Source organism: Falco punctatus (assembly GCF_963210335.1).
Source record: "Falco punctatus genome assembly, chromosome: 5".
In the NCBI taxonomy this organism is placed as follows: domain Eukaryota; kingdom Metazoa; phylum Chordata; class Aves; order Falconiformes; family Falconidae; genus Falco; species Falco punctatus.
Genome location: NC_137584.1, coordinates 12,584,119 through 12,598,685, shown reverse-complemented (window position 1 = coordinate 12,598,685; position 14,567 = coordinate 12,584,119). Strand labels below are relative to the sequence as shown.

Genomic DNA, 14,567 nt, shown 5'->3' with positions numbered 1-14,567 from the left:
GAATTGACTGTATTAGGGCACAGGATTCCGCTCCCCTGGGAAGCTGGCAGTAGTAAGGTGAGAGAAGAGTCTAACCCATGGGACTGAGCAGTGAATTTCAAACAATAGTTGGAAGGGCAGATGCTATAGTTAAAACGGGATAGTAAAAGATGTAGAAGGGCTGACCATTTAGCAAATACGGCATGGTTTCTGCCATGTGGTACAGTCAGTTGCTGCCCTAAGGCACAGAGGCCACCTGCATGTTAGAAGCATGCTGGACCGTGTTCCAGGAGACAACAATAATGCATGTCGTACCACAACTTGTCATTTCCTTGTTTTCAAAAAAGAAAGTTTTGTTGAATTTGATGTTCAGATGTGAGTGGAGAAACCATTGAGAATTATGGTGGTTGCTTGCAGTTTTTGAAACAGCTGTTTCCAATGGGCTTAGGGACAAATGTTTATGAATATTATTTTAGTATGTATGCTTGTGCTGTGACCTAGAGGTCTTCCTCATTTTTGTGCAAGCCAGCTGGGACATCATGAATAAAGGTTCATGCCCTGCCCTAGGAGCATGCGTTTCCAGATCCCAGCTCGTAACAGCAGTTGGGTGAAAGGGCTTGTATCTCCTTAAAAAGGCTAAGGAAGGGCCACAGAGGTTCCCAAAATTGAAGGAGCTCTAGGTTCTGTGGTTTAATTGGAACAGAGCAGTACTGGGTGAAAAGGTGGTGTTTCCCTCCTCTCTCAGTCTTGTTTCAACTTTTGGGCCTGTTAAAACCTTGAAATTCCAGATAATTCTTTACCATTTAAATGTAACAATTTTCACTCAAAAAACATCACGAAACCCCTCTTAATGCCACTGAAACACTTTTAATGAAAAATAAGACTAACTTTTAGAACATAAATTTCTCTGCACACAGTTACCAAAAAGCATAGTCATGTGAGAGAATGGATCATTTTTTAGCAGTAGTATTGGTTTCCATATTTTATGAACTCAGAATAAAAAAAAATTAAAAAAACCCTCAGTTGATATAAATTATTTACTATTTTCATAAAAGCCATGACAGAAGAATATATGTTTTTAAATAAAGAAGGGATAAACATTAATTATTTTTTCTGCAGAAGGCATTGATTCCCTCAGTACTAAATATATCTCAGTGTGTAAGTTCTTTTTAATGTAAGACATACACAGTTTCTTTCTGAATTCCTCAGCTAAGCCTTTTTTAGTACCGTTATGCATTGTTTGCTTAGTTATCTGGTTTCTCTTTTGTACCTCAGAAAGGGTAACAGTCGTTTGGGAGGAACTGTGGGAAGCTGGAATGTAAATTCCTTATTGTAGATCCTGCACATTTCTGACTCACAGTTCTTCAGTTGTGTATGGAGGAAGTCTGCTTGTGGGCTGTGGTTACTTAAAAAAAAAAAAACATAAAAAAATACAAGTATATGAAAATAAAGTTTTCCAGTAACCTACATTAGGAAACTTCCAGGAAGCTGAAAAATGACATTTTATGCAAGTTACTTAATGAGCTCGTTTATATGCTTGCAGAAAACCTGCCCTTAGTTAGATGTTAGCTTGAAAATGACTGTTACTGCTGCTGAAAAGGCACCAGATAAGAGCCCTGTGAATAAATCCTCTGCTCTGACGTGATGAGGAGGGGAACTTTCTAACTTAAGATGTGGAACATTTTTGCCTCAGCCTGTACAGGTCTTGCTAGCATGCTGCCAGGTAATATGCACTTGATAACGGATTAGATGAGGGAAATGGAATTAAGATAACTTGTATAGAAGGCAAAAGTATCTGTTACATGTGATGAGCTGTTAATTCCAGCAGTGCTGGCCGAGTCTAAACTCCCATGTGAGATCTGTCAGTGAAACCTTTGTCTCAGCCAAGTCTGAACTTTATCATGAGTCCCACAATGAAATGCTTTATGATTATGCTGCTGCTGGTTCCTGCTGTCGTGGGTATATAGGAAAATACCAACGCTTGTTAAAAACACTTTGTCCTTCATGGACATGGGGAAACGTATGAGTATATTATATTGCCTGAGGGTGAGAAACCAAAAAAGTAAATGACTAGAATCATAAAATGATTAAAAGAAAGAAAAAAGTAACCTGATGAATTTCTGAATTGTGTTGGGAGATTTTTATTACCATATTGCCTGGAAGCACTTCTCAGGGACTAAACCCTTCTGAGCGAGGGTTTTTATGGACACAGAAAAAAAGTCAGTCTTTGCCACAGGGGCTGCCTGCATTTTAAGTATTCAGCAAATAATAAAATAATCAGAGCAGACAGGGGAGTCTGTATTGTCTGGTCTGAGAACTAAAAGTTTTAACATACCAGTAACCTAATTTTTGTCCAGATCTTTGTAGGCATCAAGGCAAAAGTGATTTTGAAGGAGGATAATGGTAAGATGTAGTTGCTAATACTCCCACATTAGGGGCAATAAAAGGGGAAGACCACAAAGATTCTTGCTTGAAAGTTTAGGTCAAACAGAAGCGCCTCAGTACTGAATGAGAAATGATAAGCGAGGTAGAAATAGGCTGTGAAAGTCTTTGAAGGTGAAGATAAGGCCTTTATGTTTTATGCAATAGAAAAGAGGGGTCATCAGAGAAATACAGAGAGGTAAAATAAATTATACTTGTTGCAGGATTGTGATTAGACTATTAGCAGAACAGGCTTACACTGGCAAGAAAAGGAATTGAGGGATGAGCTGATGATAGCTGAATGTTTAAGCTGGACGGATATGAAATTAGCTAAACTTTGGGGGGGTTTTGTGCGTTTTTTTTTTTTTTTTTTTAATTTGCAAAATTAATCTCTGAGGCTTATGTAGCATTTTGAAGTAAAGATCTAAACTGGTGTGAGTCCAGTGTAGCACAGTAGTTATTGGTCTCAAGTGGCAAGCAGAATGGAGGTGGAGGTTAAGGTTTAATGGAGGTAAAAGGAGATCTCATCCGTGACAGGAGTCGGTAATGTATGCCAAACCCTTCAGTTTGGAAAGGAGACAAATGTGAGGTAGAGAAATACGCCTGTGAGTTACAAGCGTGATCATATTTGTGTTTGCATCAATAAAACAGGGAGGAAGTAGAGAGCATGTGGAAGAGAAAAGGCTGCTTTCAGAATTTTTTTAATTTTTGTTTGTTTGTTTTATTTACTATTTAAAAAGAATGCTAACAACAGAACTCGGTAAAAATCTTACTTATGAAAAAATTGTCTAAGCTCTGTGTGATTTGTGTTTGTATGGCATGGGTAACAGGGCAAAGGAAGGCATTTTAATAAGCTTTTTTTCATACATGCAATAGCCACTGGTGGATAGTTACTTAAGGCTATGTCAATGTCACTTAGAAGGTGGCACTTTTTCTGCTAACGTGAACTCATGACAGGGCATAGTATTTTTATAATGTTACATCAGGTATTTAAGATTCCAAGATTGAATCATTTGAGTTGAACTGGGAGAGTGAAAATGCAATCTGTAGTGCCATCTGCTGGATTTGTAAGTAAAATAGTTTCGTACTACATTTAAAAATAAATTAAAACGTAACTGTGCATAAAATCTTTGGCTTTTTTAGAAATCTATGCAGACAGAACATAAATATGCAAGTGCACCATTTTGTCAATTTTTAATTTTCAGTGTATATGTGCGAATATTTCAGATAGGTAACGCTATAGGAATGTGAAAGTAAAACAGCAAAGCAGTAACAGTCTGTTAATAAAAAATTACATTCTTGGATCGTAATTTTAATGTCTGCTTAGTGGAGTATATATATTGCAGAGTATAAGTGTACGTCTTGGGCCAGCTCAAAAGAACCCAAGATACACCACTTCTCAAAAGATACACAACTTTCTGGTCAGTCAATATTATAGCTTACCTTAATGTTAATTGTCTGCCAACCTAATGATATCAGTGAGCTGTCTAAAAAGTTTAAGGTATGTAAGCTGCTTATCACATGAACATTTTCCAAGGCTTACAATTTTTAGTAAGTACACAAAGACATGAGTAAAGCTTTGCAGAATTGCCTATCAGTAATTTTTTCACTAGTCACTAGTAAACTAGTCACATTTACAATGTCAATGTAAAGTACTGAATATTCAAATGCAAATGTGGTACATGTATGACACGCAGCTAAAGCAGGGTTTTTTTTGTCAATTGCCTTTGAAGAAAAAAAAGGAAGAGGAACCTACTATGTTTTCTTTGGGGAGAAATAACTAGAGACCTCAACATATGTTGAGGTATATGTATACTGTAAAAGCAAACAGGTTAAGTCTTTCACTGTACACATGAAAACTGTGTATTGTGTTTTGTCTTGCACTACCAGCGGTGGTGCCGCCAACCTCTCATGTATGTGTGGTAAAGTCTTGAGGCTGATGTGCCTCTCCATGTGGCTCAGTCTCTTCCAGAACGTTAACTGTCGCGACGGAGGGAAGACACAATCACTTAATATGAGTGATCAGCAGACTTCGTTTATTGTGCCTTACAGTCATCTTTTATACCTTGTTATAATTAGCTCATACATATTACAAAAGTTAAGCTCATTATTGGTTAGTTGCCTAAATACCAAGCCCGCCCCTAGTTTCTCTTCTGTAGTTTTCTGTTCCCACCTGCAACATTCTTTTCCCACCGAAATCTTCCTGTTATTGTGTAACAAAAACAGCCAAAGACAGTGTATTTTGCTTTACTTCAGATAAGCTGAGAGCGATGTGCATTTTTGTCCAGCCAGCTGGACTATGTCTATGAGACCTTTTTCAGCTAGCCAGTTATCCACAGTTAACGACAGGTTTGGTTTTAGTCATATGAGGTTTGATGTGCTCAAAGATTCACCCACTGCATGATCTTTTTTTGGTCACACAAGACGTGCCACCTGTGTGAATGTGAAATAGCAGGCACCCCCACCAGCAGAGCCAGCTGACGTGGAGGAAGCTGTTTTGTTAAGAGAGGTGTGAGGTCTGCACAAGTGAAGTATGGCCGTAATGTTGGAGGAAGCTTATCTTTCGAGTTTCTTGACTTTTCTGTGCTATGTTCTCAAATGTATTGTTGGATTTGTAGATATTATTCTGTTGTTTCTCCAAGAAGAGAATGGTTTTAATCCTGTATGTGGAGAGGTCTTTCCTGTATGATAAGTAAGTTTACTACAGTACTGAAGTCTCGGGTCATCAGATGACGCTGTTGGTGATGTGATCAGTTCCAAAGGCACAGGCACTTCTTTCTGTGTTCCTAGCAAAGGATGAAACTCCACTGTTGTGGTTTAACCCCAGCTGGTAACTAAGTACCATGCACCAACTCACTTACTCCTGCGCTGCCCCCAGGGATGGGGAAGAGAATCGGGAAGGAATGTAAAACTCAAGGGTGACATAAAAACGATCTAATAACTGAAATAAAATAAAATACTACTAATAATAGCAACACCAACTATAATGAAAAGGAGGGAGAAGGGGGGAGGAACAAAAACCAAAGGGAAGGGATAAAAGAAAACAAGCAACGCACAATACAGTTGCTCACCAGCCACTGAGCGATGCCCAGCCAGTCCTGAGCAGCTATCAGCAAGCCCCAGCCAACTTTCCCCTGTTTAGATACTCACCATGACATTCTATGGTATGGAATATCCCTTTGGCTAGTTCAGCTCAGCTGTCCCGGCTGTGTCCCCTCCCAGTTTCTTATGCTCCTCCAGCCCTTTCGCTGGCAGGGCCTGAGAAACTGAGAAGTCCTTGAGTTAGAAGAAACATGCCCTAACTAAAACCATCGGTGTCATATTAACATTTTCCTCACACCAAATTGAAAACACAGCACTACACCAGATACTAAGAAGAAAATTAACTCTATCCCAGCTGATAACCAGGACATCACACATAAATGTTATAAAGAGATGCTCTTGGAGGTACCCAAAGTTTTATGGCATTGAGGCAGTATGTTAAAAAGGTAGATCAATTAAGCAAGAAATGCGGCTAGAGTGATACAGAACAAAAATTAAGGGACTTCTAGTTCAGCAATATTAAAATAATTAATGATACAATATTAAATATTTTAAATATGTAAACTTATGAGAATTTTAATGTGTTTTTACATCTACATCTGGAGGGGATATTTTTCTCATTAGTTCAAATTTTGTATCAGATAGTTCTTACTTATTTTCTTATGCAACAGCTGCTGATAGATTTCTGGATTAAAGGATCAAATTTTAAGGAACAGATAAATAAATACATTTTCTTTTGGGTGGGATCAAAGATTTGCAGTTTCAAGTCAAAGGACATTTAAACTGAGTAAAAGAATGGTCATTAACTTTTATGTACTGTTTGCTAAAGTCACCACTACAAAGCAAACAAACAAAAAAAAAAACCCTAAACAAAAAAGCCCAACAAACCCTAAACAAACAACAAGAAAAAGCTTTTACAAAATAGTATTATGTGAAGGTATTTTTCTCACTTAAGTATTTTTTTCTATTGTAAAATACTTGTTCAATGAAATATGTTGAAGGTAAAGATTTCAAACATAAATACTAATTTTTAGTGAGAACATTTGGTAGAATTTTTATGGTCAACAATTTGAAACTAAATACTGAATTTTACTGTATTTGTTACTGTATTGTACAGTATTAACAGACTAAGTCCTGTTCTTACCTCTGCCGTCAAGAGTGGTTCCAAAGACTGTTTATCACTGTGGTGATAGGTGCTTTATATATATAAATATAAAATATATATATAAAAATATATAATATATGAAACTTCTCCAATCTGACTTACATATGGCCAGTGTCAAGTCCTGGAATAGTTTCCTCTATTTTTTGTTCTAATCTTGTGTTTTATTCGTTTTCCTGTGATCTTTGGAGGCTGTGTAAGTGAGGAAACCTCCCCTTTTTGGCTCTAGCATTGACCTCAGTTGTAGAACTAGATGAATTTTGGGGTGCATGATGAAAAATGGTGTGTATATATACATATATTCCTCTTACATAGTAGCCTGCTTCCTTTCTCTGTTGAAATGAATGAATTGATAGCTGCCTCAAGGGTCCCCCAAACTGTTACATCATAGGATGTTATTAAGTCTTCAGCCTAACCTTTAGGTGCTTGTCTACATTAAGGAATATTTAATATACCTAAATTTTCCTTGCATCTGATGAAGATGTGTTCTATAGCCTGAAAGATGAGAAGCAAACCTGAAAAATATCCACCTATATTGTAGTTCTTGCTTAATATACTTCTGTGTAAGACAAAACTGGTGAGAGGGATTTGCTGCCACTGTTATAGAATCGCCAGAGATACAGAGATCCTGTCACTCCTCAAAAAGGTGGTGAAGGTGGTTAAAACCTTGCAAAAGAAATAAGTGAACCAGCCCTGCCATGGGTTGGGTAAGATTCTTTCTGCTCTGTGAATTCTGCAGCTGTTTTCTCCAATTCCGTTCCTGCTGTAGAGGAAGTGTTAGGATTTCTCCGGTAATGCGGGGGATGACATACAAGATAAGCACTTTGTTTCAAATCCCTCATCGTAAAAAGGGTCTTACGCTGATGCAGAATGTAAGAAATTTATAAATAAGTGATACATATTTATAAAGAAGTGAAATACCCTCTCACTTTAATTTTGCTTAGTTGCTAGTATGTTCATCCCTTGGTGCACACAAAAGGGCAAAACATCATTGTTTTAATACACTTCCTAAGCTTCATATGAGATTTAAAAAAAAAACAACAACAGATGTAGACTGTCTAATCGGAAAAGAACAGGAAGAGGGGCAGCGCTTGCTGTTACCTTCCCGTTCAACATTAGTGAAGAGCCAGAACTTTTAGTCTTGCTATAATGGAAGTGAACTGAATTTAGTTTCCGTGGTTCTATTTTTTAATGGATTATTTAATGTAATAAAAAAAATTACCTACAGACCTCTCCCATACTTAGTTGCATTCGTTATGCTGGTTATTACACAAATTCCTGAATGTCTTTACTTGTGGGTTTTTTTTGTATTGTAAGTGAGCAGCTGTGTAAGATAAGTTAAATCATAAGTGCAATCCAATGTGTCCAAAAGTATTGTTTCTCCAGTATTTTGCCTAATTCTTTTGACCTACTTTATCATCTTACTCAATACCACAAAGGTTTATTAAGCAAGTTAGTAAAAAAATAAAATAAAAAAAACCCCTTTGCCAACTTTTTGAATAGCATAAAGTATTAAGTATAATGCATCGTGTTTGTAGTGAGGAGAAACAGATTTTTTCTTAGTTTCTGCTGTTGCTGCATCCTCACTATAGAATATCCCTCTGTGAAGTCATGGGTTTTACTGTGAGAGTTGGTTGATTTTTGTAGTTACAAGCAGTGGTATTCCTATCCAAATGGAATATGTGTATTTTATCATGATTCCTGTTAGCTAAGTTGAATTATCACTTTCTGGGCTTGAATATCATCCTAAAGTAAAAATATCCACTTCACCAAAACAGTATGTCATATGAATAACACTGATTACTTGTATTTTAAATTTCAAAACAGTCCAGCACACACACACAAAATCCCACAGAAACGCAGAGTTGTCTCACTAGAAGTACATTGGTTAAATGGTGTGAGTCTCAATGCTAATTAAGGGAGTGGGTAGCTCAAAGCAGGTAGTGGAGATGAAGGGTATCATCAAGACCTTTATAGATAACACACCTACTGTTACCATTTATTAAACTCAAGATTCACTGTTTGTATTAATAATCTGTTTAGCTGTTCATGATTTTTTTAATGTTATCCATGATGTAGAGTTGAAGCAACATCTGGAAATATGGATGAAAAGCCTGCGAGTTCCACATAGCATGGTGAACTGTTCTACCTTAAAGTAGTCTCTCATAGTGAACAAGAGAGACTAGGATAGGTTGTTGATACATAGATTTGACATAGAAAATTGTTCTCAGGTTCTAGTAGGGCCAGTGTGATTGTAGAGCACATTTTGAAATATTTAAGTTATATGTGTTAGTAATTTAGGTTTTGAAAACAGAAGTGTGACACGAATTGAAGATTGATTTGTATTTTTTTATTACACCTGTTGTATAAATAACATTGTTTAAAAAGCAATGCAAATTTGCTCAGGCAATTATATTTCTGCTTTTATTCTGTACATGGAGATGGTTCTCTTTAATACTGTGTATTTTTTTGCCATCTTTTTATATTTGGATCAGTTTCTGATCAAGTGAAATGATTTGTTCATGAGCTTTGAAGTAAACCTAATAGGAATACTAATGTGTGTTATTTTTTTCCTTTAGATGTATGTATTTGATATGAGGTACATTTAATACTGTGAACGTGCCAAGAATGTTAGGTAGAGTTATAAACTGAAACAAAGAAATACACAGTAGTAGTATTTCCTCCTATTCTTGCTATATAAACTTTTTTCTCATCTATGCAGGAGGTTGCATCAACAATTTGAAAGCTATAAAGAGCAAGTAAGAAAGATAGGGGAAGAAGCCCGCCGTTACCAGGGAGAGCACAAGGATGATGCTCCAACATGTGGAATCTGTCATAAAACAAAGTTTGCAGATGGTTGTGGCCATTTATGCTCTTATTGCCGGACCAAGTTTTGTGCTCGATGTGGAGGTCGTGTCTCTCTGCGATCAAACAATGTAAGTCTTCTGATGTGTCCTCTTAAGCAAAAACCTCCTTGACGTTGTCACGCTGCAGATTGTTCATCTTAAGTTTGGCATTTCATGCTCCATTTTACTTAAGTGTTTCATTCATCACTTCATTATGAGGTGTGCCTAAAGTAAAATAATGTATTTAATGATTGTGGAGATACTTAGGATTCACAGAGTTAATTTTTTAAAAAAGAATACTTAGTGTATAGGTCTACTTGAGTGATGGCTTGAAGAAAACATACTTGTTTTTTACAGAATGAAAGAGGAAACCCTTTTGCTGAGGTAAAACTTCACACTGATAAATTTTTATTGAACTCTGATTTCATTTTAGATTTTTTAAATAGAGCTTTTCACATATGTTTATAGTTTTCTCTTGAACAAAATCAGTCAATTTTTTTGGTTAGAGAAAACCCCAACCACTTCTTTTACCACAGTGAGAGTATTACGTCAATTTATTTTAAATTTATTTAAAAAGTAAACCTGTATATTAATCTGGATTAGGTATCCTGCTTTCAGGAAGGTGAGATAAATCTTTCTCCCTCTGATCTGCATGCAGTGAGCTGCAGTAGCTGTCCACAAAACTGAAGGGTGTCTGAGAATATTCTTTGTTCAGTCCGTCCCTTACAAGGAACTGGCTATTCACTTGTACATGAGCGGTAGGATCTATATTTGTAAGACCATTATCCAGTGACTGTTTTTGCCTGATCATCTAGGATTATGGTGTGTTATAAAACATTTTACAAATATCCTTTTATTGCATTAATAGTTTTGTTATTTATCATGAGATGAGATAACTTTCTCATATGTCTTTAAGGTACTAGTCTTTTGTAGGGAAAATGCACCGATTTTCTTATTATCAATACAAATTCAGTTAAAAGTGGTCATGAATTTTATAGCAGGTAGTCACATTCTCGACGGAACTAGTTTATGGCCTTTTCACTTTCTTTGAGGTAAACAACTGAATAGGGCTTCTGAAATGTCATGTTAACCAAAAAAAAACCTGCAGAAGAAAATGCATTTCATCTTTATTTTAGATGTTTTCCATAGCCCTGGTATACCTGTAAGTCCATTGAATTAAATTATATGGGTGTATTGGACAAAATTTTTCATACAATCATATTGTAATATAAATAGATGCATTTCATTGTATCACCTGCAGGTGGTGTCATTAAAGCAAGTCTATAAAGATATGGTTTACTTTGGTATGTTATCTTATACTATTATTAGAATGCATATGATAAGCTGTATTAGAGACTTGCTCTAAAGATACAGTTTACTTTGGTATGTTATACTATTATTAGAGTGCATATAATACAGCCTGTCTTTACTCAGAAAAAAAACTTAAATATATTTTAATTAATTTTCACCCACTGTTTCAAGCCACAGAAATGGAAAAGTGTCCATTCATTTGTAACTTGCCTTTTGTTTGTTATATTGTTTATGCCTCTGTGGGTTATGGTGGGAAAACATGTTTTCTACATATGCAGTAATGTCATCTTTTTATTTAAAGCTTTTTTTAATTTGAAATTTTATGTTTTTATCTCTTTTTAGAGAGTTACTAGAATTGCATTTCTTTGAAATCTGTCTATTAATACTTGCCTGTTTTATTCTTTTTCTCTTCTTTTTTTCTTTTCTCTTTTTATTCTGCTTCCTTGGATGCTTTCCCAAAGGAGGACAAAGTGGTTAGAATCCATGCTTTTTATCATTTATTATTATAATGTTGTTAGTTAATGGGGAAACATATGAATGTAAAAAATGGAGCTGAAATTTTAAAATCATCAAAAAGGGAGGGGGGGAAGAACAGGAATCCTAACACCCAGGCCCTGCCCATCTCCTAGCTGAACATACGCTTCAAAGATAGCCCAGCAAGAAAACCCAAGACTTTTTTCAAAATTAGGACAATAAAAGACATTAATTAAGAACTGAGAATTATTAATAGGCTAAAAACTAGAGGAGGTATTAAAGTGTAATAAAGCTTTATGTCATAAAAGTGTCTTTGGTTAACAATTTGATTTTGCATGCAAGGTCCTTTCATCAGCTTCAGGAAGTCTAGTATTTTAATTGCAATTTTACATTGATTTACAAGGTTTGCTGTGTTTCACTTCTGGCTGCAGCAGAAATTTAGGGAATTCTTGTGGAATCAGCTCTTCGATTTACATTTGGGATAATATGCATAGGCAAAATATAATCTCTTAAAACTGGATGTAAGTATAGTCAGCAAGATGGAGTGAATCCTTTGTGAATGGGTAGTTACCATTTCAATAGTCTGGAAAACTTTTAGGATCAAGTACAGGCATATTCATGACTAATGCCAGTGCCTTATCTGAAATAGGTGAGAATAGTTCCCCATTCATCTCTTCAGCCTGTGCAGGGAGGAGGGGGTGGCAGTACCTGAGCAAAACAGTGCATGTCCACTTACTGCCTCTTCTCAGGCTGGTCTGCAAAAGGTGATATTCCAGATTTTAACTTGGAGACGTAGGTAGTAGGAATTAGCCAGTTTCTCTGGCACTTCAGCTGAAATGAAAGTGAAATCACTACAATCCAGTGTAGTTTTTGACATGTGGATGATGGTGTTACACCCGTATTATGAAGTGGTAGTATGCCTCAATTTACACCATAGCATAGCTGTAACGTGCAATTTAGTACTGTGCAACACCCAGAGAAAATGATTTCTATCATCACACCTGCATATTGTCGTAGTTTTTTTCCTAAGGCAGTAGTGTTCTGAGAGCATGGTTGTTTTTCTAATGGCTATGAAATATAACTTGTTACGGCTTCCTTCCAGTGTTTTCTGTGTGGTGCTCTGAACAGAGTGCTGAAATAATCCAGGACTTCCAGATCATTTCCATTGTTTTCATCCAAATCACTTTGGATAGAAAGAAAGAAGTTTCAGCTTGATGCTGGTTTCTTACTAAAGCAGTGCATCACTGATGCATCCACTGGGGTGTATCAAAAGGTTAGTGCATTTGCAGCAGGGTCTTCTTTAGGGCCAGAAACAGCAAAGCTCTTAAGTGCCAAAAGTGCCACTTACGTACAATTTAGCCATCTAGGTTTTGGAGAGCAAGCTAGGTGAACCTCACCTATGTGCTTGAGGTACCCTTCACACTTCAATTCAGAACAAAAATTTTGCTGGATAACTGAAATTGTGATAGTGTCTGCATACAAAGATTGTTTCTTTGATGATGTGACGGCTTAGGTGTTCATATTTGGAAAATGTAGTTTGGGATCCAGAAAATAGACTTCACTGCAGTGAAGTGCTCTGAAGATGTGTCCTGAAGACATAGCTGACTCATTTGGTTTGTCCTTAAGTTCAATTAAATATATCCTTATTGTTTGAACTTGCCTTGGTTTAGGTTTTGCTTTGTTGAACTCCAAGCTTCCACATGCCAAGAAAAAGGAATCAGAGGGATAGTATCCAGTAATTAGTCCTGATTGTGTGAGGAACGTGGGGAACTTTTTCATAAAGTACAATTGCTTTAGCAGTGCCTGAAAGCTAATGGAATATACAGAAAGCTAATGGAATACATAGAATGAATTAATTCCAAAATATTAATATATACCTAGTAAATACCATCTTTCTGTTATAATTTATATAGAGCAACAAGAGGAAAATATTATTTTTTAATTATTTTCAGTGGCTCAACATTCCTGACTACATATAGGGGCAAACCCTTTTTGAATGGTGAGTTTAATGTTAGTAAAGACTTTTCAAACATGTTTATATGAGCCTTGTTCTCACCAGATGAATTTTTACCACAATAAATTATACTAATATTAAAACACATGCACCAAGTTCCTACAAGTTAGGAGTGCCTCAGTTGGAGGGGATTATGAAGTGCGAATTACCAAAGTGCCAAGCCCAGGAAGAGGCAGGCGTTATCCTAGGTTCAAAGGATTTCCCGTAGAGTTGGAGAATTAATATTAGTGAGACCTCACCTGGGATGTTGTGTACCATGTGTTACCCATCTTTGACAAATACAAACTGTGATAGGCACAAAGAAAGTCACACAGAGGACGATGGAAGAAATGGAGAGCTGCTCATATGAAAGAAAACTAAGAGAGATTAGGGGAACAAAGCTGAAGCAATTGTAATTGTATCTAGAAGCCCAGTAATTTTAAACAGTAAGAATAACCTTCAGACTAGAAGATGGTGAATACCTAAGACCAAATGGGTGAAACTTGGCTATAAATACTCTTGACTTGGAAAAAGATTTTTGCAATCAGTAGAGCGAAGCCATGGGAATTTTTTTTCATGTGACTTATTGGAAGGAAGAATAAGCCAATAAAATTTTAAAGGTTAAACTTCATAAATTTAGGGAAGGATTTATGTGATGTGCTTGTTTGTGGCTGTAGGGGAATGAATTAGGTCCTTAAGGAATCCCTTGCAACTGTTGCTTCTAGCTAAATACTTTTAAAATGGGGTATATATAATGTAATACAATGGAGCTGTTCTTGACCTTTTCAAGCAAGTACCAAATATACTTTAAGGACTGTTTCAAAAATATATGGCAAAACTTAGTATGTTCTCTCCTCATTTAAAATAATAAAAGACATCCCAAAACACTGATTCCTTGTGCAAGTTAGTAGGCATCCTGGGTTTTTCAAGAGATGACTCCAGTACACTTACAAAATTGATTGGCAATAACTGGTACATCCTAGTGGCTAATGAGGCACTCTGATTAATTTTGAATGATTATTTCTCATAAGTCAAAACATATAACTAAATGTGTTTTAAGTTCTCCTGTGTTCTTTGAGTGTTTGTTAGCTCTTTATACTTCTCACCTGAGCCTGCTCTCCTTTCTTATGGCTGCGGGCAGACCACTTTGAATGGGAGCGTTGTCAGATAAGAGGACTTCCAGCTAGTTCGCTTATTCAAATCAGGCTTAACTGTAGCTGTGCAGTGAGAGCATTCAGTATTAATAATGTCAGTAATAATATAATTGGGTTTGAAAACAGTTGGCAGTTGTATGATGTACAGAAAACATACAAGTGTTTTCTCTTCCTTCATATTACCT

At 36.3% G+C, this 14,567-nt stretch overlaps 1 protein-coding gene across 46 annotated transcripts in view; it reads left to right on the top strand.

Moving 5' to 3' along the window:
• Nucleotides 1-14,567, top strand: part of RIMS1 (regulating synaptic membrane exocytosis 1) — a 345,465-nt gene that overhangs the window by 105,130 nt on the left and 225,768 nt on the right. For 43 of the 46 annotated variants that reach the window (XR_013928345.1, XM_080388732.1, XM_080388723.1 and 40 more), the window contains exons 2-3: nt 9,327-9,540; nt 11,223-11,234. Coding sequence is in view for 45 of the 46 variants with exons in the window: in XM_080388732.1 (XP_080244858.1) it covers nt 9,327-9,540; nt 11,223-11,234 (226 nt within the window). In the remaining variant the exon portion in view is untranslated. The remainder of the gene's footprint in view (nt 1-9,326; nt 9,541-11,222; nt 11,235-14,567) is intronic. The other 3 variants (XM_080388757.1, XM_080388725.1, XM_080388724.1) reach the window with 1 other exon arrangement.